Source organism: Colletotrichum costaricense (genome assembly GCF_030867565.1).
Source record: "Colletotrichum costaricense strain IMI 309622 chromosome Unknown Scaffold_13.1, whole genome shotgun sequence".
NCBI classification, from domain to species: domain Eukaryota; kingdom Fungi; phylum Ascomycota; class Sordariomycetes; order Glomerellales; family Glomerellaceae; genus Colletotrichum; species Colletotrichum costaricense.
In genome coordinates this window covers 494,445-517,008 of record NW_026848242.1, presented here as the reverse complement: position 1 = coordinate 517,008, position 22,564 = coordinate 494,445, and the positions used below count along the sequence as shown (strand labels likewise).

General features: G+C 53.6%; 8 protein-coding genes across 8 annotated transcripts; 4 read left to right on the top strand and 4 right to left on the bottom strand.

Annotated features, from left to right (window-relative positions):
- Positions 1–274: 274 nt before the first annotated feature.
- CCOS01_11609 (uncharacterized protein) lies at positions 275–1,618 on the top strand (the record flags this gene model as incomplete). The annotated part of the gene is made up of 1 exon (XM_060459762.1): positions 275–1,618. One exon carries the CDS (start codon positions 275–277, stop codon positions 1,616–1,618), a length of 1,344 nt encoding a protein of 447 aa, XP_060309593.1.
- A 593-nt stretch (positions 1,619–2,211) lies between these two features.
- Positions 2,212–6,906, bottom strand: CCOS01_11608 (transcription mediator subunit Med12; the record flags this gene model as incomplete). The annotated part of the gene is made up of 2 exons (XM_060459761.1): positions 2,212–5,644; positions 5,696–6,906. The coding sequence occupies 2 exons, from the start codon at positions 6,904–6,906 to the stop codon at positions 2,212–2,214; spliced, it is 4,644 nt and encodes a 1,547-aa protein (XP_060309592.1).
- Positions 6,907–7,446: 540 nt separating this feature from the next.
- Positions 7,447–7,734, bottom strand: CCOS01_11607 (uncharacterized protein; the record flags this gene model as incomplete). The annotated part of the gene is made up of 1 exon (XM_060459760.1): positions 7,447–7,734. A coding segment is annotated over one exon (288 nt), but the record flags the coding sequence as incomplete, so codon positions are not given.
- Positions 7,735–12,412: 4,678 nt separating this feature from the next.
- On the top strand, positions 12,413–13,130 carry CCOS01_11606 (uncharacterized protein; the record flags this gene model as incomplete). The annotated part of the gene is made up of 4 exons (XM_060459759.1): positions 12,413–12,548; positions 12,610–12,721; positions 12,865–12,962; positions 13,027–13,130. Coding segments are annotated over 4 exons (450 nt in total), but the record flags the coding sequence as incomplete, so codon positions are not given.
- Positions 13,131–13,722: 592 nt separating this feature from the next.
- On the top strand, positions 13,723–15,017 carry CCOS01_11605 (ATP adenylyltransferase; the record flags this gene model as incomplete). The annotated part of the gene is made up of 2 exons (XM_060459758.1): positions 13,723–13,842; positions 14,052–15,017. 2 exons carry the CDS (start codon positions 13,723–13,725, stop codon positions 15,015–15,017), a joined length of 1,086 nt encoding a protein of 361 aa, XP_060309589.1.
- A 642-nt stretch (positions 15,018–15,659) lies between these two features.
- CCOS01_11604 (uncharacterized protein) lies at positions 15,660–17,093 on the bottom strand (the record flags this gene model as incomplete). Its single annotated transcript, XM_060459757.1, has 1 exon — positions 15,660–17,093. The coding sequence occupies one exon, from the start codon at positions 17,091–17,093 to the stop codon at positions 15,660–15,662; it is 1,434 nt and encodes a 477-aa protein (XP_060309588.1).
- A 688-nt stretch (positions 17,094–17,781) lies between these two features.
- Positions 17,782–19,219, top strand: CCOS01_11603 (riboflavin transporter MCH5; the record flags this gene model as incomplete). Its single annotated transcript, XM_060459756.1, has 2 exons — positions 17,782–18,241; positions 18,312–19,219. The coding sequence occupies 2 exons, from the start codon at positions 17,782–17,784 to the stop codon at positions 19,217–19,219; spliced, it is 1,368 nt and encodes a 455-aa protein (XP_060309587.1).
- Positions 19,220–19,668: 449 nt separating this feature from the next.
- Positions 19,669–20,821, bottom strand: CCOS01_11602 (uncharacterized protein; the record flags this gene model as incomplete). The annotated part of the gene is made up of 4 exons (XM_060459755.1): positions 19,669–19,992; positions 20,055–20,431; positions 20,488–20,672; positions 20,721–20,821. 4 exons carry the CDS (start codon positions 20,819–20,821, stop codon positions 19,669–19,671), a joined length of 987 nt encoding a protein of 328 aa, XP_060309586.1.
- Positions 20,822–22,564: the final 1,743 nt, after the last annotated feature.

The window sequence follows — 22,564 nt, the reverse complement described above, 5'->3', positions numbered from 1 at the left end:
TGTACAACCTGAGATCGCTAATGCCAACCAAACCTCGAAGGGCAAACAGCGTCTGATCCGCTCCCATTCCGGCTGCGCAGGCCGTTGGTTCTGTTTGTTCATTTTGACAAAGACGCCCACCCCTTGTTGTACCTGCAGCATGGCAGTGATGGTGTGAGGCTGCGCCGCTACTTAACGACCAATGACCACCCTCGAATTCCGAAGAAGCTTGACACGGCCTTCAACTCTTCCTTCCTCACCATCCTGACACCACATGTTCATAGTGTCATACATCATGGACTCTCGAGATCTCGCTCCTGATGACGCCCTCCTCAACCAAATCTTTCCTGATCAACCTCACGTCTCCATAGATAGTATCTTCGTACAAACCTGGGACAAATGCGTCTTCAAAGCCAGCTTCCCACAAGCCCGCCAGTCAGATACCAGCAGGCCAGATATCAGCAAGCCTGATGCCCGCAAGCCTCCTCCCTCGTATCTAATCCGTCTGGAGGTCGTAGCCAAGAACGAGGAATCTACACAATTTGCCACCGTCTCAGCCATGCAGCAGATCGCCTCGCTCGCCATCCCAAAACTCATCCCAAAGACATATCGGACCGGCATGACCAACAATGCCCAGAGGAAACTAGTACAGTTCAGTGTGACGAAGTATATCAAGGGGAAGACATTAGAAGACGTATGGGAGCAGATGAGTGACGAAAATCAACAGTCCGTTATGGCTGCTCTCGTCGAGGCACTACAGAAACTGCATTCTATTCGGATTCCCGACTCTCTAGACCGAATTCGGGACATTTTGGCCAAGTGCGAGCTACCTCTAGCACCGGGCGGCCTCAGGGAGCACATTCTGGGGGAAACAGAGTTCATGGGCGGGCCGAGCACGGGATTCTTCGCTCCCAAGGACGGGCCAGCTCTTCTCAGCGCCATCGACAAGAGGTGGGAGCTGAGTGGACGACCCTTCTACGCCATGGTCGCCACGGAGTCTGGTGGTGTAGTCGTACAGTCGGAATACTCAGACCTCGGCTTCGTGAAAGTTGAAAAGGGCTGCTGGGAGGAATGGTACCGAGAGGCCGTTCTCTGCCACAACGACCTCAACCCCCGCAACATCATCGTCAGCAGCCTGTCCGACTCTGAGTCTACCTCTGCCTATCAATCTGACTCTTCTAACGAAACTTCCGACTACGAGCTCTCCGCCATCATAGACTGGGAACTCTCCGGCTTCTACCCCCCGTCCTACGAGCTCAGCCTCCAAGATACCTACCTCAGCGGGGCCAACCGCCTATTGTCCTTCTACTCGCTCCTAAAGAGCCAAATGAAGGATACCGTACCCCGTTGCCCATCTCAAATCTCCTTGCTACAGGTCATGGACCTTATCTTCGAATCCAGACAGAGGCGACTGAGGGAAGGCAACAACATCCCGGCCATTATCCGCGAGAGATTCATACAGAGATTGCAGTTGCGGCGGGATGAGGATCCGTATCTTGGCTGGGTACCTAAAGATCATGAAGCAGCCCGGCTTGTGCTTTCATTTGCCGATGTTCTGAATATAGAACGCGATGTTGTTGCTGAGAGGGAGGCGAAGGCAGCTAGCCGGCTGCAGGTTGGAACTGGGAGTGATTCGTAGGTCAAATGGTACATTTTATGTCTATACCATAAGAAAGACTTGAATCCGAGACTGTGGTGTCTAAAACCTTCCTTGAGATGCGTCAAGGTTTTGCTTGATGTTCTCGTGCCTGTGCTTGGTCGTTCGTGGATGCTATATCAATTAGCCCCGGGGTTTAGTACATATAATCCCTAGGTTAACTTTTAAGCACCATGACTTTGTCACAAGCAAGTCACAATCTCACACAATCTGCAACGAACAAAGCTGTCATAAACACATTTAAATAATAATGTTGTTGTCATGATGATGAAAAAGGAAAAGCCCCCCTAGTGCCCGCCTCACTAATACAATCATGTCGACCCCCTCCATCCCTCTCCTTCAATCTTTCCAAGCCAGCCGACGCCGACCGACTATTGACTTTCCATCCTGGTATCAAAAAAAGGATCTTTTCTCGTTGCTCCCCCCTCGCCTGCCTGATTCTACAATCCCGATTTGGACCAGTAATGGTATCTATGAATGAACACCTCGCCTTTCTTCCGACGTATGCATGACAGTAATGAAATATTTGTGTGTTTATGTGTGTGTGTGTATCCCCAACGCTTCCTCCAATTTGTTTACTGAATCTTAATCGCCTCAAATAACGTGAGACTGAGAGCCGTGTCGTTCTCTCCAACGTTGGGAGTGGGCTCGCTGAGCATCTCCCATTTGCGGTAGATGAACGGCGTTAATTTATCGGTGCCTTGCATCGAGATCGGCATCTTGATTCTCTGCGGCCCGTTTGGTTGTGTAGTAGATTGCTGTCTGTGAGCAAGCACGAATTGCTCCGTCGTTGGAGGCATGTGACTAAATAGGTATCGGAGACGGGCATCTGAGGATGCTGGGTTCTGCATGGTGCCGCCTGTAAGCAAGACTCGTACACACTGCAGGCGTATGTCGTCTGGCAAAGTATCGACTAGTAGTAGGGCCAGATCGAAAACCTGCTGGCTGAGCGGTCGGCCATTTTGAGCGTCCTGGAATGCTAGATTGTCCAATTCGAGAGTAAGACCAGACAGAACAATCAGGATTCTCGCCCGAATCTCGAAAACAGCAGCATTGGCGGGCGGCTTCATGTTGTTGGCGGCCTGGGGTTGAGTCGCTACCGGCGCAGGTTCGTTTGCAGTCGTGTGGAGCGTGATGAACCGCAACAAGGCGGGAAGCCAGTAGCGGATAATTGAGGCGCGCAGGTCTCTCTTGTTGATGTCGTCGGTTGCCAGGACTTCCCACAGCTCTGCAAGCTTCTCAACCATGCCCGAAGTAAGCTGTGATGTTCGGACAGGCGGACGACCTCTCAGGATCGCCTCGACTACTGAAAGCAGACTTCCTGCGAGCTGAGTGCTTTCCTGAGAAAGAGGATCCGCAGCAGGTGGGTTCTTGTTTGACGGGAAGAGACCCAGGAAACGCAGATGAGCCTGCTTCTTAAGATGCTCCGTTATGTCCTCGCTCAGGTAGGGTAGCATGCTAGTCCACATGACGTTGTTGGCTGACACAGCGCGGTCCATCGCCCTCGAAAACATGTCGAACTGCGTGAGAGCCTGTTCCCCTCCTCCCGGGCTTGTCGTGCTATCCGCCGCGAGGCCAACCGAAAGCTTGAGCTGACAGAATGGGAGAGTAAACTCGTTTGCCAATTCCAGGACCGTCTCAAACGTCAGTGGTGATTCATCGCCAGCATCCGGTAGTAGGAGTTTGGTCGTAACCTGTGCAAACAGACTTGTCAATGCAGGCTCTGGGTTCTTGATACCCAGCGCTTGAACCACCGATGGAGGATCCCGCAGAACCAAGAACTTGAGCAGTTGCAGCGCTGTGTCCTTGATTTCGGGGTTTGCGAGTGGCAGCATCGAAGATTCGACGACTCCCTGCAGCCTCGAGAACTCGACGAGAGCATTCCTCACAAGATAGACCATATCCTTGTGGTTTTGACGTGGCGCCACTCGTTGCTGAATATAGAATCGGTAGGTCTCTTCGGGTGTTAATGCGGTCTTGGCGGGAAGGGGCATCGTTGTCAGATAGAGGACTTCCTGCATGTACGTCGTGGTACTGTTAGGTGGCATCGAGGGGTTCAGCCCGATCCTCCCTGCCTCGACGGATGTCGTGGTAAGAATAATGGGCAAGGTCAGACAGCCCATGCTGATGAGAAGGGGGTAGATATTTTCCAGCGTAGGGCGAGTCTTCAACGCGCTGATGTGATGGACCCAGTCAGTCATGCGCACGTCAAAGTGCTGAGCGTCGAAAATGCGCAGCCTCCCGAGAAGTGCGCTATAAGCACGCTGTCTGTCCGCCGACTTTAACCAGCAAGATTCCAACCGTCCGACCACGGTCTGGAAAAGTCGGTCCATGGTAGGCCGATCGACGCTGGTCCCGCTCGTCAAAAGCTTCTCGATCTCTTCGTGTAGTTCGCCCTCGGCATCCTGTAGCTGTGCCGTCATGTTATCAGATACGGGCGAGCATGCGTCGATAGGGTTATTGCGATCGCATTGGTGGAGCTGCTGACGCAAGTAGACAGCAGTATTCGTGTAACCGGGTATCATGGTCGAAAGATTTGCCAGAGACGCCAAGAGAGGTCGGGCAGCAGGTCCTTGTTCGTCGCTAACCGCTTTCAACCTTTCCATCAGCGCATCGAACAGTTCCTTGGCCACGCCCAGTGCTGCGAAAATCGGTAGGTGGACGTTGAAAGTATCGGCGCAGGAGGCAAGAATCTCGGGATTCGAAGCTCTCGACACCACCTTGACAATTTCGACGAGAACCGAGTAGTCGGAGGCCGCTTCAAGAACAGCACGAGCGAAGTTGAACATAGCCGGGGAGACCTGGGGGCCGTTCTTCGTCATAATTATTTCCTTGGTGAATATTTGCAGAAGCCTAGCTCCGACCTCGGTTTGTAATGCTCGGTTGCTGGTGGTAATCAGCCTGCAGAGCTTTCCGACTGGTACGGGCTTCCGCTGGAGCATCGGATCTCCAGGCGGAAGAGGAAGTCCCATAACATGCTGAATGCATTTGAGAGCTGTGTTAATATCCTGGGCTTCGTCGTTGACGTCGTAGGATGCTCGTCGTAGGAGGCTTGCTCGTGTGGCTTGGGCAGAAGAGTTAAGGGCGTGGAGAGGGAGGTCGACAAGCAGCCTTGTAGCACAAGATCCATCTGCCTCAGTATCGGCCGGTTCTCTCAGTCCGCCTCGGGCAATGAGCCAGAATATGTATCCCTGAAGTTGGAAGTCCCCTGATCGTACGATTTCTGACACCAGCTGGTGGAAAACTCTCTTTGATCTTGTCTCGGTTGGTGGGTTTGCACTAAGAAACTCGAGAATCGCCGTCGTCACATCCACTCCAGCAGCCGCCCAAGATCGAAGAAGACTGGCAGTGATGTACACCTTTGCGTTGCCTGGTCGGTGAGGCGAGGTGCACCACTCCAATAATGTGCGAACTATCATTCCCTTGTCTTCACTAACAGCCCAGCACTGCGTAGCCAAGTCGGGGCTGTACAAAGACATGAATGAGGTGTCGAGATGCTTGACCAGTATCTGTCGGTTTGCCGGCTGGGAGTTGCTGGCTGATGCAACTAGCTGCTCGTTTCTGACATTGATCCACTTGAATGCGTTTTGGGCAAAGTCGTTATCGATCGGAATAGATGCGAGCAGAGCGTCTCTGTACTTGAACCAAGTCGCAGGAGACACGAAGTTGTCCGAGTAGGCGGACAACAGGGGTGTCAGTAGAGACGTCAACCTCGTAGAGAGTTGGGTGAGGATATCGCGGTCGGGATCGTTATAAATCTGAACAGTTAGTTGCGAACTCCCTGTGGGTTTGAGCTGGCGTACCGTGTTGAGATGGCTGAGCAACGCATTCACCAATCGTCGGCCATATCTTCTTAAACGAAGCAAATCTTTCCAGTAAATCTGTGTTGTGAGAATCCACATTGGCAACTTTGATTGTGTCGAGTTCTCCAACCCGGATACAAGCCAATCCATGTAGTGGTCACGGTCGAGTAGCTGTTCCGCATAGAGGTGTGTCGCAAGTCGGATGCTATAGAAAGGTTAGCTCGCACACATGAAGCATCGCATGACGTAGACTTACGCATATTGAACTTTGGCTTTCCAGTCGTTGTCCCCAAAGGCCGCCGAGACTCCTTCCACAAATTGCTCCACGAAAACCGTCCAGTCTCTGAGCCACTTTGCCTCGCCACCGAGCACAAAGGGTCCAGGGCCGTTTCCCTTTCTCTTAAAGGCTCGGATCTCATTGGCGCCAACGCACTTGACCAGCCAGACTGCTCTTTCTGTCGGCACGTTCTTATTGAGGCAGTGGTCTAGAAGCACTTTGCCTCTGATACCGTGGGGAATCGTTCGGCTCAGTCGGCGCAACGATATCGATGGGTTCGCCAAGTCCCTCAGCCACATTTCTCGCTTCGTATCGGTCAGGGTAACGCGCGGCGGGGGCTTGAAGGTCGAGGGCGACGAGATCTGGCCATTGAGCTTTCTCTGGTTTAGCACTCCGATGAAGATGTTGGACAACAAGTTCAGCCCGCTCTTATGCTTGAGGGCGGGAAACAGTGCAGCCTTGGCAGATTGTGTCTCGACCGAGGCCTGCGGTTGTTTATCATAGTATCCATTCTTGATGATCGATTCGGTATATTGGTCTTCGGGGTGGTTTCCGGTCCACGGGAAGAAGTCGGCGTGCCCCATATCCGGGATATCTCGCGCGCCACTACTCGAACCTCCAAAGCCTGGTTTGGCTACGGCGTCGGGCCTCGGTTTGCTAAACGGCGCATATCGGGGGGCGATGCTTGGGGTCTCGATGTGGTACGGTTTCGGTCGGCCATCCTTCTTGATTGCCATGACAGGCGCCGGCGCATCTTTGACGGCGGCGGGTACGACGAATCGCGGACGACGTTTCGGCATGGGCATCGGGGGGTTATCTGCGTCGACGGGCTGGCCCTTGGCCGAGGCCGGCGAGCTCATATCGGTAAGGTTTGAGGTTTCGTTCTTGGGCATAAGGCGGGAAGGCGTGAGGGTCTTTGGGGACTCGCTGACACCGTGCTGGGCAAGCATGGCCTCGTTGGACAACTCCAGCTTGAGGCGAGAGCCTCCCCTCCGCGGTAACGTGCCATATCTGTTCTGTGCGACGGCGGCGTCGTTGGCATCGCCAGTCAGGTCGATGAGGTTATCCTTTCGAACAGGCGACTGGGGCAAATACTGGGCGGACAGGGAACGCTGTTGGGTTGGCCGTTGGACGGACAAGCCCGAGCTGCTCAGTGTTCGCTGCTGGGGCGGTCGCGGCTGGACGCCCATTGGGGTCCTTGAGGTCATCGCAGGCGGAAATTCCGAGGCGACATTGCTGATTTCTCAAGATATGATCGGGTGTGTTGGATGTAGTGAGGAGGCGACTAGGTCGAAGCGCCGAGGCTGCGATGCCGAGTGCCAGCAGTTTGACGATGTTGAAGTGATGTTGGATGGAAGGGGGGGAGGAGGAATAATCGGTCGACGGATTGATGTCGGGGATCTGACGGCGTCAGCCGCGCTATCTGTGCAGCGGTCGGGGGTGCAAGAGCGGTTTGCGGATTGGGACTGGATTAGCAGGCCACTGGTAGGGTGGGTGCATGCAGCGGTGGAGTGTGCAGGGCCCTGGTGCGGTACCGTACGGTACAGCGGCGGCGGATTTGCAAAGTGCGCGTGGGATCTTTCGTACGGCTGGCTATTACCACGGATACAGAGACGGGGGCGCAGTATCTCCGAAGGTTCCCGCGTATGCCAGGTTCGCTGTTGTCGGATGACTCGCGACGGCCCGCTGGAAATCCTGCTGGTTGCTGACACTGTTGAAATTGAAAGAGCCTATGTTGTTGTTGTGTTGAAGCCGTTGATTATGAGTGTCAAGACAAGGGGACAAGTCGTATGGTGAGCGATGAGTTGCAGAGAGCTAACGTCAAGATCAGGCAACATGAACAAAGCTAGGAGGCGGGGAGCGGAGAAAATCGTAGCCCAGGTATGAGGAAGAGTCTTGTTCCCAAACGAGTCAACGACTGGGGGAGATTGAGCTTCAAAAGGCAGAGAGAGGGAAAGGAAAACAGAGAGAGGGCGCCTGAGAAGGTGTTTGAAAGTGACAGGCAGAGTTGCCGTGGGTTGGGGTTTACAATGCAGCCAGAGCGCAGCGCAGTGCACTCTGTAGGTACTAGGTGGTGCAGGAGACCATTAGACGGACGGCAAAGATGGCTCGGGGTTATAGTGTGCCTTGGCTCAGCTCAGCCTAGGACTGGGTATCTAGTCACGCAGCACATAAGGACCCGACGAATTCAATTCGACCGAATTCAGGCTAGGAACGGGGAATGGGAATGGTAACTGAAAATGGGAAAGGCAACCAGAGGCAACCTGACAAACACCCTGTGCGGGTGCTGGTGCTGGTGGACGGAACGGAAAGCGGAGGGTGTGGCGTGTGATACGGGATGAGATGGTACGGGAAGGGGGGTGTGAGCTGAGGAGGGGGATTTGAATGAGTAAGTGAGTGAAAGTGAGAGGTGAGAGTGAGAGGGACAGCGGAGTGAGTGAAAAGAAGGTGTGTGTGTGAGAGTGAGTGGGCGTCCAGGGGACAGCAGCTAAATTGCTTTTAGTCGTGGGGCGGGGAGCCGATGGGATCTGCGGTTCCAGGGAGCGGGAGTTTTTCTCTCAGTATGTTGCTTGGAGCCTTGGAACCAGCAAGGCGACTTTGGGGGGGGGGGGGGGGGGCTGGTTGGATTAAGCGCCTCATTCACACGCTGTGCTCTGTAGGTAGTCCAATCCCACACGGCTTATAGTGTGTGTAAGATTTGTTGAATTGGGACCTTCTCCGAGATGGATGAGTTCGAGTTCACGGACATGACCAGGTCGATGAGTTGCGCCGACTTGCGGGAAGCTCCCGAATGCGCAGGGGCTGTTTAATCTTTCTACACACTCTTTCTGTGTCGGTACGTAAACTACACAGTACTGGGTAGTTAAAACATTGTCTCTGTGGTGTGCATGTTCCAATTCGGATGCCGACCCGAGTTCACCAAGCATTACCTATTAACTAGGAACATCTGTATTTAGGACAGAGTTTACACCCACTTCCCAGACCACACGATGCAGACATGGACCAAACAGCAACGTCCCGTTCTTGGCTAAGGAAAAAGAACAGTTTGGTGTTTCGGCATAAAGCAGGCGGATACGCGGCAGGCTTTAAGGCGGCGGCGGCAAAAGGGGGAAAAAACTAGCGGTAAAAGATGAGGCTGGGAAACTCATTTGCTACAGCAACACAATACTCAAGTAATAGGCAGATTCAGCTTGTTCATTTGCCTACCTGCAGACCGTAGCCTGAGACTGGTCGTATGATGAACAATTGGTAACGATGCGATGTAATGAAGTAGGAATGGAAATCGGAAGCTTCCTGTCAACAAATTATCGACGACAACCAGGCCAAGCTGGCGCCTTGGCTTGAATAGGTTAGACCGATTCTTCGATCAGCTGGGGGAAAAGAACACACACCTCCCCCCCCTTTCTGTCTCTTTTCCTCTCTCTCCTCTCAGTCCCCTGATGCCAATGGAACCTCCAAAATCCGTCAGTCCAAGGACAACCCCCGTCCGCCGCCATGGGGCACAGTCTGTCTCATTGGTTTGTTCAGCCAATGTCTTACAGCTGATTCGCCCACTCCCGCCTCCAAGTGACCTTCGCCCCGGTCTTGTTTCCTTTCTGGCTTGTCCAGTTCTGAAAGTCGTTCCTTGTCAGTCACTCAGTGTATCCATATGGGCTCTTTGGAGTGCTGAGATGTAAGACAATGATGGATTACAGATACTTATCGCCATTATCAATATCATCATCATCGTAAGCCCCCTTTTGCCTTTTTCCCAAGCTCCGTATCAGACTTGCATCCTCGCGTATAAACTTTGGCAGTCATCGAAATAACCCGAAGCATGCTAAATTAGACAAGTGTCAGTTCGCAGTCGATGCTGACAAGGACCGGGCCACCGCTTAGTAAAGACACTTGCACTCTCTTAGACTCTTCCTACCTGTACGGATACTCTGGACTCTGGAGGTACCTGGAGTGGGCAGCACACTGGAAACTCCGACAGGCTAGGGAACCCAAACGCCCGGGTGTGCCCTTCGCCCAGGTCTAAATCTTGCTTCCTTCGGTGTTCCGTACCGCTGGAATGGCAGAGCCCATCTATGTACACATCACCAGACGGAAGGGCGGAGAGAGGAAGCCGGAATAGGCTGTTGGGATGTTGTTAGCCGCAGTCGGTCCAAGATCCCAAGACGACTACAGCTGCTCCTATCGCCCGGCCTGGCCTTCTGCCGCTCTCTTAACCCGTCCAATCGCACCAAACGTCCCTTCCGTGGGTAGTTTGTCAGTTCTTAGTATCAATCGAATACACCTGGGCAGTTGTCGCTTTCGCAGAGCGGCAGGTTGGCAAGTGTTCGTCTCCGTAACTAGCTGCCACTTGCATCTTAGCTACCACTTTCGGGTGCTTTACTTCAACGCCACCATCCAACCCAAAATCGACAGGACGACGCATCATCGCCATTATCGACACATTCGCTTCGAGCGACGCCTGTCTTGCCCTTTTCTCTCTTGCATCTGATTTGTCTACGACCCCGTGTGTTTTGTCTCATCCCTTCCCCCTCCCTCTCTCCCACCGTCCCATCAGCCCGCTCTCCCGACTCCCGAACAGGTGGTGAGGGACAAGAAGAACAGGCCCAACTCTGCAAAATTGGTAGACGATCTGAGCGAGCGGCACTGCTTTCCGCAGAGAATGGCCACCAGATTCACAGCACCCACCAGCCCCGTTTGACACGAAAAACCGGCCCTAACTCTTCCCGCGTTTCGTCCATACTCTCCGGTCTCGTGGGACACCTGTCTCTGGCTCTCATTATCCCCGGGACCTTTTCAACCACTGGCTCGACCACTGAAGGAGGGGGGCTATAGTACCCTTCGGCTTCTATCGAACAGCATCCCGGTCGACTATCCCGACTCTCCTTGGGGCCCTGGGGTAGACTCCTTCTCCAGGCCCTGGGAAAGTTTGTCTTCGGCCGGCGAACCAAAATGTGCCAAACCACGCCCGCCGGTCTTACTACACCAGACCAGGCACCGGGCCGCCGTGGCACCGCGGCTCCTTGGTTTGCGTCGCCCACGCGCTGTCCATGTCTTTGATGGCCGAATCGCCGCCAGGTGTCACGCAATCTGCCATCATGCTGCATGCGATCCGCCGCTGCAAATCAGGTGGTACCTGGCGGGGGTGGCCACTGAGAAGCCGCCGAACACCTGCCATAAACACAAGAAAACACACGATGGCATCGGCCATCTTCTTTCAGCTGACACAACCTGCTCCCGTATGACCGCGGTCACCAACTTTCGAGACATTTTTCTGATGAGGTATGCGCAATCATAGGTAGTCGGGTCGCCGTGCCTGACTTGCTTCGGGCTCTGCTGGTGCTGAGTGGGCTTTTGCGTGTCAAACAGACCCATCAACTATGCCAGCTGGAGGCCTTTCGTTGGCTTTTATTCCGTGTTCCACCACTCTACCAGACTCCTCTCCAGCGGCAACCACGTTTCGCAGAGCCCAACTGGAGTTATCCGGCTCTTATTCGCCAAACGACATCTATAATGTTAGGCTCCGCGTCGCTGCGACCAAAGCCCGCGTCTGGAGGGCTATTTGGACAAGCACAGGCCACGATGGTAGGTATAGCAGCAGTGTTAGCACACCGCATCTCCAGACTCCAAGGCCGCTTCCCCGACAATGCCCAGCCCAGGGGCCCAGGAGAGATGTCGAAAACCTTCTTTCGAAAGTTCCAAGCGAACTCCAAAAAAGGGCCACCAGGGCCCTCCTTTCCTTCTCCTGCAGGCCCCGTGTGGGGGAATATAGCTGTGCCTGCAAGGGCAGACGGCCGCAGCCTAGCTGTTATCTCGTGCTCGTCTTGCTGCAGAGGGGCCCGCATACGGGCGATACTTTCCGCGCCAGATAACGGAGAAGGGGATTTCGTAAGGGTGCCGTGCAGGCGCGCAAAACAAAATGCTCCGGCAAAGCTCCATGCTGCGAATGATTACCACGGCCACGGAGAAGACGCCGGAGTAATATGCAGCTGTTCTGCCCTTCTCCTTTCTTTTGGACCCTCCGTAGGCCGCATCTTCCGAGGCCCCGCAAACTTCGACACCCAGAGTATCCAGTGGTCCACGTCCCAGAGTCAGACATTTCGGGATCCTGTCATATCTCCCCCTACAGAGCGTTGGCACACGTAGACAATGTCCAGCGGAGGTTATCCGTTGCAGTCTGTAAACTTGGCTCTCCAATTCCCGGACACACTCATGGAGTCGAATTCGGCAGCGGAACGAACACCTTCGCAAGGTTAAGCCCGTCGGCGGGAGCGTCCTCCCACCTTCGCACTGGGCAGACGGCGATCCCCATCTTTTAGTATCAGGTTTCTGGAAATCCCGGGCACGCAAAGTGTGAGCCTGTTCGTTATCGGAATCCGCGTCCCTCGGAATCTCTGCAACTTTTGCTTCCCACTGTCAGATCGGTTCGTGGGGCGGCGGCGTTCGGAGGGGCCGCTTGACGGCTCGCGCGACAAGATACACACCCCCAGGCACCTTCCGGGAGAGAAGAGTGGGGGGGGCGTAGATATAGCAGAAAACGTGTCGTCGGCTGAGTGTGTGCAAGCGGGGCGGGGCAATCGGCCAGCCTATCCCTTCCCTTTCCCTTCTTCCCCAGCTCTTTGGGGTCGCGTATATTTCTGCCTGAAGACTTAGGCGCCACTTTTCTGTTGGAGTGCGGCCCTGTCACTTCGGGTGATAGCTTCATTCGCGCATCCAGGACCGTGGTACCTTTCGAACCACCTCCGCCATAGCTCTCTGCCCTCCTCGTACAGCACATCCAATTCAACCAGAGCTCTCACAATGGCGTCCAAGCGGGATATGCGTCGGCCGGACCTGAGTATGTTTTGCACCACTCCTATCCTGTCGCGAATGTCTGCTAACCTTTTTCTCCCGCGCAGTCGTCCCCTATCAGGAGCCCAAGGCCAAGGGCGACTCCACCGAGCTCTCCTCGACGCTGTCTTCTACCCTGCCAATGGCTGCGATGCTTACGCGCAACAAGTTTATCGGATGGTATGGCGCATTTTCTGTTCACCCTCAGCGAGACGAATAGCATTGCTGGCACTGTACCGAGCTGTGGCGGCCAAGCAACCATAGCACAGGGGTCTACATGAGCTTTGGTCGAAGATCAGACTTACTGACAGGCTATGAAATAGGGCTTCCGTCGTCTTCAGTATTCAGACTTGGCTTGGTGAGAGCGAGGAGACGAAGAAGAGCTCCGCGACGCCGGGATACTTCTCCGTGGGCATGTCAGGTGTGTATCTACCCGACCCCTTGGTCGCATTTTCACGAGCCTGTTCACTGACGATACATGACAGTTATGGCTCTTGCCGTCAGCTACCTGCCCCTCTTCCTCCCTCCTCCCGCCCAACGAGGCGCCGCGACTGGCACCGGTCCCGCTGCCCCCGTTCCTCCTGCGTAGATACGATTGCCCATATAACGAGGGACGGGGTCGACGGTGGTGTAGAGTGGGGGTGTATCTGGCATCATAAGCCGTTCCCAGTATGAGACGAGGTACAGGCAGTGTCTACCTAAGGGGAGGCATATTGACGAGTCGATGATGGCGTCAGGGGGGATCAAGCGTGGTGGAAAATTGTAGTATAATACCTCTTTTGGAGACAAAACGTAAAAGCGGGCGCGAGAGGAACGTCACGCGGTTGATACTCTAAAATCTTAATAGCATCAAGTTCAACTATGACTTTTCGCAAACATCATGCAGGAAACTATTCTGGGAGTTCAGAAACTAAGAATGAACGTTGTCGCGTTGTGCAATTATCGATGCAAGGGGGTACTTTCTGATGTCGTCATATGCAGCTGGCCAATAACCGGCTTTCATTCCGACTGCCACTCCTGCGACGTTCAACATGTCGATTCGTCTACGGAGTACAACAACTCCTCTCATATTAACATCCTGTTAATACTTCGCTCCAATTTATCATTCGGCATTCATCTCCTAGTTGCCGCTTTTGAATCATCTCCAAGCGTGGGGCCTCATCAGAGCAGGGAGAAGCGCAATGGCTTCTCCGATAACCGAGGCCTCGGTCCTCGCTGCCTTTGATGAAAAGGTTCGGGACGGGATTGTGATGTACGCGGAGGACATGGAGAAGATTTATCACGAGGATGGAGGTTTCAAGGTCAGTTTCTTTTCTCTTTTCTTTTCTTCACCGGATTTCATCCTTGTAGTTGTGGTACGAATAACGGGCGTATCCGTACGTTCCCGTCTTGCTTTTTACTTGACGAGAAAACTGAGAAAGATGGTGATAAAGGGCAGAGAAAGGGATAGTAAGGGGCTTTAAAACCAAGGGAATCGTAGGGAACCACTGAAGCTGACGATTCTGTCTAGTTTGAGTTCCGCTTAACGGCTGCGTTGAAAAGCAAGCCCGCCGCGGTAGAAGACAACGCGGAGCTAGACGAAGCCGATGACAATGGCCCTCCGTCTCAGACAAACGCAAGCGCAACCTCGCACGCCAACACTCATACCCAAGACGACGGCAAACACGGGAACAACAAGATCACCCTCGATGAGGAAGGAAACCTTCCCGGAGGCGACATCAGCATCGCGGGCTTCGAGCTCACGACCGTCGGCGGCGGCGGGGATGAAGAGGCTACGCATGTGCTGGCGTTCAACAAGTTCTGCGCGTACAGGCCGCATCTGCTCCTCTTGACTGCCGATGGGAGGAGGAGGCAGTTTGAGGGGTTGGGTGAGCGGGATCTCCGGGCTGCGGTGAAGGTTTTGGGGGGTTTGAATGGGGTGTGGGGTGGTGATGCGGATGCTGTTGGCGAGGACAGGAGACGAGAGTACTTGGTCATCTTCAACTGTGGTAAGGAGGGCGGGTGCAGTCGGTTGCATAAGCATATGCAGGTCATTCCTGCGCCGGGAGCGATTCCCATGTGGCCTGACCTCGTCGACGCCGGGTCCGGGACAGGGGCGGAAGCGGTCGGTGACGGGAAGCAAGAGCCGCCGTTCCGGTACTTCGTCCACCGCTTTAGCGGCACATCACCACCCTCGACAAAGGACCTCACGGCGAAATACAGAGACATGCTCCGCCAGGCGACGGAGCTGATTCCCGGCCGGGAGAAGGTTGTCGAGGAGGACGGGGATGGGAGGGCCGTGGCGGTGCCGCATAATGTTATTCTCGGACGGCGGTGGATTGTTGTGGTTCCGAGGGTGAAGGCGGGTGTTGACGGGGCGGATGTGAATGCTGTTGGTATGCTTGGTGTCGTGTGGGCTTCGAGGCCGGAGACGGTGGGGAAGTGGAGGGAGCTGGGGGCGAGGAGGGTGCTTGGGGAGGTTGGCGTTGGGAGGTAAGTGATGGGTTGTTTTGGGAGTTTAGCAGAGGTTTGATAGGCTTGAAAGATGGGCTTTAGAGACTGTGGGTTGTGATTGAGTGATGTGGTGTAGACGGATTGGTAAAGATGTAGATGTGGAACAGAATGAAGCAGGCGATGAAAGCCAGCAGCATATAGACGATTCGAGGCTTCATTTCATCAAGATCCCCCATTCATCTCGTGTTAATGCTAACTAACCCCTTTTCTGCAGACCTTGGTTCTTGCTGGGTTGTGAAGGACATCATGTGGGCCTATACCGGTCCAAAGCCATCACTATCAGCTTTTGTCTACATCACAGTCTATGTTAAGTACCAAACTTGCTATTGAATGAGGCCAAACAATAAAGTTTTGAGTTCGCGGGGAATTCCACTTCGGCAACTTCCAAGTGGCTAGTAAAGCCATTCAGGCCTTCCATCTAGCGGGAACCCTTAACCACAAAAGGCGAACTTTTTCGACGCCACCCTGGCTCCTAAGCACCTTGCACCGGATTGCTTCCATATTCCCTCCTCAATAAGCTGATTTAGATATCGCCTTCATTACCTTCCCATGCAAGTCTCAAGCAGCAGCGCTTTCGTTGCCGCTCAGGTCTCCTTCTCCCAAACCCTCCCAGGAAGTGGCCACCTCAATAATCATTCGCAGTAGACCCATACAAATGCTCCCCCGTCTCAAGAACTTCAACTTCATCGCCAACATGGACATACAGCCCCTTCCCTTGCCTCCTAGCCTCGTCCAGATCATCGTCCTCGGGCACGCAATGCATCCCGAGGTATCCCAGCGCCTTGGGATTCCCCGTTTCCGGAGTACGGTGCTCAATCAGCGTCGTGCTAGGCTGCGGCTTCCCCTTCTTCTTTTCAGCGGACGCAGGGTTCTCCGTGTCAAAGGTTGCCGTAGCGAGGTTGACGTTTGGCATTGTACAGCGGGATGTTCTACAGACGACGGAGAGCTTTGGTGAGACGTCCGCCCGCGGCTTTCTGTTATCTGAGAGGTTTCCCTTGGGGATGATGCGGTATCGCTTCCACGTCTCTTCCACGTACGCCGGCGCTCCCGTGACCCATAGATTCGCGCGGAAGCGGAGGGCGTCAAGCGGTCTGTTCTCCGGCGGTAGCAGCGCTGATACGGCGTGGACGGAGGATAAGCTGTTGAGGTTGACGGGCTGCTGGTCCGTGTATCCGTGGACGGCGGGCGAGCCGATGTAGCTCACGGGCGCGAGGTTGAGGGTCGTCCGCGTCAAGGTCTCGGGCGTGCAGCGCGTGAGCGTCAGGCCGCGGTTCGGCGGGATGGCGAGGAATTTCTTCAGTTTCGGGAGGAGGGTCGTGGCGACGGAGGGGATGCGGGACATGTCTAGCCCGGAGGCGTCGCGGGCGTGGATGCCAAAGGTTTTAAGGCCAATGTTGTATTCGTCTACGAGGGTTGAAGGGGGGTTCAGGGGCACGATGAAGGAGATTTGGGGTGTTGCGGAGGGGTTGAAGGGGTTGGAGAGGAAGGTCTCGATGCGTTGGGTCCAGGTTGGGGGGTCTGGGTCTGAGAAGGTTACGAGGACGCAGCCGCCGGCTTGGACTAGGGGGTCTCGCTGGTCGCTGTTCTTCCGAGGGAGGTAGATTTCTGTCTGGATGTGGCACATATTTGGCTTCGTGCGCTGGCTGATGAGTTTCCAGGAGACGGCGCCCGTTTCCGGGTCCGGCGTCTCGGCTGCGAGGGCGAAGCATCGGTCGTATGCGAAGCCTGTCTTTGTGAGGAGGGCTCTGTCTACTTCGATGAAGCCGCATGATTTGATCGGGTGGATGTAGATTGACTTGATGCGGATCGGCCCCTGGTTGCCCGATGGTGTGTCTTCCGGTAATGCATATTTGGAGTCGAATTGGTCTGCCATGTGGCTCTTATTGGCCGGGACACCTACGGACTCCAGGTTCCGGAGCTTCCTGCGCGTGGATGCGGCATCGCCATTGTGGAGGATGAAGGCTAGGGTGAGGGTGACGGGGAGGAGGAGGGCGATGAGAGCGTAGACGATGGTCGAGGCCCGGAGGTGTTGGAGAGAGCCCACGATCTGGAGGAGCATCGTCTCGAGTTTCCTTCCCTGGTGTGACCCTGGCTGGAGATTCGTGTGGGTTGACGGCTTGTCTTCTAAAGGTAAGATCTAGCGTTCATTCCGAGTCTCGGAGTCATTTGGAGGTGGGAGATGTGACGTTTAAACTGCCTTTCGGGCCGCCCCACTTGTGGGGTCCCCTGTTTTCCCGCGATTGCGACACCGGTTGTTGAGCCGGAGCCGATGCCGACGCCGGTCCCACATAGGCGTAAGTTACCTTTCTAAGAAAACGTGGAAGAGGAAGACGACAGGTCATTGGCTGGTGCCCATATCCTTTTGTCAAGGAAACAAAGAAGTGGCCGGGTTGAAGACACTGTTCTTGAAATTTAAAATTTTTCTCTTTCCCGTAGAGGTCTAGCCCGCTTTCTTCTTGGATGTCAGTTGCAGGGCGCGCTTTGCGTGGAGTGCATATGTAGAAATGACCCATGCATTTTTCCCTATGGAGTCTAAACGTCTTTAGTTGCGTTGGTTTTCGGAAGTCAAGACCTCGATTACAATTGCCTTTAGGGGAATGGAAGAGATTATTGCCATTGTTGCTTGAGTCACTAATCACTCTGCTGCGAAGACTATTTATCTCGCTGGAGCTCCCCAAGTCTCTAGATGACGTTTGCTCATTTCTCTCCAAACCGTCTGTTTACTCAAGCGACTTGCCAAGTTGAAGATGTCTCAACCACTGAGATCCTCTCAGCAGAAACAGGCCGCGCCTGAGGGAATCCACGACATGACTCGGAACCACACTACTGACAGGGCCGAAAACCGAGACTCGAAGCCGGAACCGCAGTACAACCCGAGCATCGACGAGACCATCCCGAACCCAGAAGATGAATACCCCGAAGGAGGCCTGCGAGCTTGGTCTGTCGTACTAGGCTCCTGGTTCGCATCCTTCTCGGCCTTGGGCATCTCAAACAGCGTGGCGACCATCCACGCCTACATCAGCTCCCACCAGCTACAAGGTTACAGCGAAGGCACCATCGGCTGGATTTTCTCCATGTATATGTTCCTCTGCTTCTTCTGTGGGATCTACATTGGCCCCGTCTTTGACAAGTATGGCCCGAAGTGGTTGATCCTGTCCGGCACCGTCTGTGTCGTGGCGGCTCAGATGTTGTTGAGCATCTCTACGCGTGCGTATACTCTTCCTTACCCCCTTTGGAACCTTATAAATTTAGTTAGCTGACAATGATCTTTGATCAGAGTTCTGGCACTTCATGCTCGTCTTCGGAGTTCTCAACGGCATCGGCGCCTCCCTCTTGTTCACGCCGTCCTTCGCAGCCGTCGGTCACTGGTTCTACCACCGCAGAGGACTCGCCACCGGCATTGCTTCCACTGGAGGTTGTTTCGGAGGTATCGTATACCCTATGATGCTCCGTGCCCTCTTCGAACGAGCTGGCTGGGCATGGGCGATTCGGACCGTCGGGTTCATCGTACTCGTTTTCTGCGGGGCTGCAACCCTACTCATCGACAGACGACTGCCGCCAAACCCTGACGCCTCGGTTCATCCCAACATACGTATACTCCGAGATCCGGCATTTGCGTTGACTACGCTCGGCATCTTCCTCCTTGAGTGGTCACTCTTCATTCCTCTCACGTACATATCGAGCTATGCCATTCATAAGGGCTTCGATATCGACTTTGCGTATCAAATCCCTACGATTCTGAATGCTGGAAGTGTAGCTGGACGTATCTTGGCAGGATGGTTCGGTGACTTTGCCGGGCCTTTCAACTCCAATATCCTGGCTCTTGTGCTGAGCATCGTCGCTTGCTTGGCCGTGTGGCTGCCGGCGGGCTCCTCTATGGCGGGCATCGTCGTCTTCGTGGTCCTGTTTGGCTTCGCTAGCGGGAATAACATCAGCATCAGCCCGGTTTGTATCGGCAAACTCTGCAAGACGGAGAGTTATGGGCGGTACTATGCGACGGCTTATACGGCGGCCTCCTTTGCTTGCCTTTTCGATGTGCCGGTAGCTGGAGAGATCGTTTCTGCGCAAAACGGGGAATATTGGGGGTTGATTTTGTTCACTGGTCTTATCTATGTCCTTTCTCTTGTTGCTTTGATGGGGACTAAGGTGGCTCGTGTTGGATGGAGTCCATTCGCAGTCCTGTAAATAACTAAAGCCACTAGACGGTCCCATATTCGGTGGGTTGTTAGCCACGGTTCGTGCCACCCTATTCTCCTTTCTTTGTCTCAATACATCAGGGGTCAAACCCCAATTCAAACATCGAAGCAGACTCACAATTCCTTTCAGAGGCGAGTAAAAAGAGTCGCATTACAGACATAGTCATTTAAAGAGTAAGTACAGTCTATTGCCGTTGTCCGACTTTGAATATCTATAGAAGAAAGTCAAGCCAGTGAGGTATTGCAAGTACATTGAGGAGCGTATCCATAACCATGCACTTTCGTAGGCTTGGTTATGGGGGAATGAAAGAGATCAATAGACCCAAAGCTCCATGTAAGGTGATGTGTGGTACGGCCCCCACATCATATACCGGTATCCCACAGCATGAAGCATTAGCCGTGCCGCCTTTTCAACCTCACGAGCATGTTGCAGTCTACTTAGATGTAGATTGCACAGCTGATAGGACCGCGAATATCCATCAGATCCGCGATCGTAACATTGGGCAATAGTCCCGCAGTCCAAAGGTTGTGTGCCATGGTGGTCACGTTGCCGCCGTTCTCCCCGTTGTAGTTCAGGAGGTCAGCACCGGGGTAATCGAGGTTGGACATCGTGAGGAAGGCATCCGAAGCAACCACAGGCCCTCCAATCTCGTTGAGACGAGCGGTGAGGTTGACTGATTGCCACTCCCACCACAATCGGTCGAGGTTAGTGTGGTGAAGGAAGAACAAAGGGTCACCAGGACTGGAGACAACATCCAGCATCTAGTTGTCGCAAGAGTCAGTCAAGATACGCCAGTGTATTCGAAGATGAGGTTCTGACTCACAGTACCGCCGACACCCATATGACCGGCAAGATGAGGTGCCGTGCCCCAACAGTTCCACGAGTCGACGTAGGTATCGATGGCCATGCATTCATTGACGTAGGTGCTATTGGCCTGGTAGAAGCTGTCCTGGTCGAGATCGCGGGTCAAGCAGAAGTTCGCATCACTGCTGGTCTGGTTCAAGTGCATCGTCAGGTTCACAAACGGCCCATCGGCAACGCAGCCATTGTCGCCATTCTTGAAGCTTCCGAATCCGGTCTCCGCATCGAAGACGGTGGACTGGTTCAAGAAACCGGCTTCGGCGTCCTCCAGCTCGTTCCAGTAGGGCTGGCCTCCCTCGTAGCCGCACTCAGTCTGGAGGTAGACTTCATGGACACGCACTGCGATGTTGATCGTTATTGCTTGTCCTCAGCCGTGAGAACGAAATGAGACTTACTGTACAGTCTGTGCCAGGGCAGGAATGGGCCGTCATTGTGGATGACGTTGGCCTGGTAGATGTGGGCGTACATCATGTCATCCCAAAGGTTCTGCGAGCCGGTGACGCCCAACTTGGGGGCCTTGTTCATCAAGCAGAGCTCAGCGTCAATGTAAGCCTTCTTCTCGGTGGTTGTCATCGCAGTCCTAGGATCTTGTTAGAGAAGCAAGGGATCCGAAGCCAATAAAACATACCAGGACTTTCTCTGGTGCAACGAGGTGCACTCAGGGAATTCCTTGACAGCTGCTCTCGTGGCGCTCGAGTTCGATGAAGGCAGTGAGTTTGCCACGGCCATGGTGGCTGCACAGCCATAAACCAGAAACTTCAAAGAAGTGGAGGACATTTTGGCTTCTCTGGCAAGACAAGTGATGCAATTCAAGAGTGAAGAGGTAATGAGCGGAAGGAGTATATTTGCGGGAGGAAAATCAGCATTTTATATCCCAAAGTCTATCGTAGTCAAGACTGGCAGTCCAATGATCTACCTTGCCTCGTCCCTCCCTTTTCTCATCTTTCGGTATTTTCTGCCATGAATTGCATTCTCAATTTTCATTTTCCTGACTCAAGAGCCGACTAAGACTTTAGAAGAGGCCTTTCCGACCGATATCACCGAGTGTAATCTCGAACTTACTGGAGTTGTGTGAAGGAGTTGCTTCCTAGAGGTCACAGAGGATCTCAGATCCGTCCCGTTGCACGCCACATGACGAAAAACCGAGCTAGAGGTACTCACCAAAGGGTCGGCACTTTTCTATCCAATGCAAATGCATGAAGAAGGGCCTCGGTAAGTGCAATGATGAAGAAAGGAACGTTGACCAAATCGAGCTTGTAGTTCCGGTATGCATACCGATCTTTACCGTTGTTTTGGCCCACTAATTGTGGCAACCGAGGGATTTGGCTTGTTAAATCAAGCTTTTTCTGCTAACTCTTGAGTAAATGCGGCCCGCGATGGGGCTCCTTATCAATCTCCGTGTGTTGTTCCATCGGATCCGAGCGGCTCTCCGTCGATACTCAGAATGCAGCCATTCTGAAGATTCCCGTCTTCCAGCTTGACAGCGCTGAAGCTTTATGAGGCTGATGTTTGAGCCATTTCTGCAAGCATTGATTCACACCGTACATGGTTTTTAACTATGTATAGAAAGAGTAAGGAATGAACGCTTCAACCAAAGGTCCGAGGATCTACGTTGATCTAGGAACTGCACCTAAACGTTCTTCAGATCGCGGCAAAATCACATTGCCAAGAGAGAACTAAGTTTAGCCTAGTGGATTGTAACGGACGCTCCGCTGTCGAAACTTGGATTTATCCTCTCTTCAACGATGCCAGGTCTAAGGGAGGTCTCCGGAACTAGATGAATCGCCACATACAACGCCCCACTCGACGGCACTCCACTCCGCGCAATTCACGATAACGGCGGGAACGACAAATATACTGACTTAGTGAGCGAGCAGACAATACCTGGCATGGTATTCCCTTCGTGGGTACTACATTGGTACCCAACCCCTGGTCTATGAAGAGTAGATGCTTGAAGAGCGAACGAAGGAATGACAGCTTGCCACATACCCACAGGTTCGACTCACCATAAGAGTTTCCTTAAAAGGGCAAGATCCGAAGCGTCCAGTCTCGAGCTGAAGAATGCGTCTAGTAAAAGGAAGCTACTGTAAGTGCTTAGTCTTCGCGAGAAATCAGGTGTTGAATAAAGCTCGGTTCTATGAGACTGGTGTCCCAATAGCAGAGTGTTTTGATGATGAGCTCCTAGTTTCGGGATACTTGACTGCATGAGGAGTTTCTCTCACGTAGAAAGCTGCAAAACGTGATTTTTCTTTGCTTTTGCAACTTAATCTGCCAAAAGTAAGGTGCCTTTTTGATTGGTTGAAAGATGTTGGTCACGCGTGATCAGGCTGTGCCTCAATGAATCGACAGGGGCCCTCGTCAGTCTATGCCCCTTTCATGCGGCTGAGACATCTCATCATTTACATTTTTCCCATTTTCACGTCTATTTTCACTTCGTCTTGAATCCCAAGTGACCCGAGTTTCATGAGATTT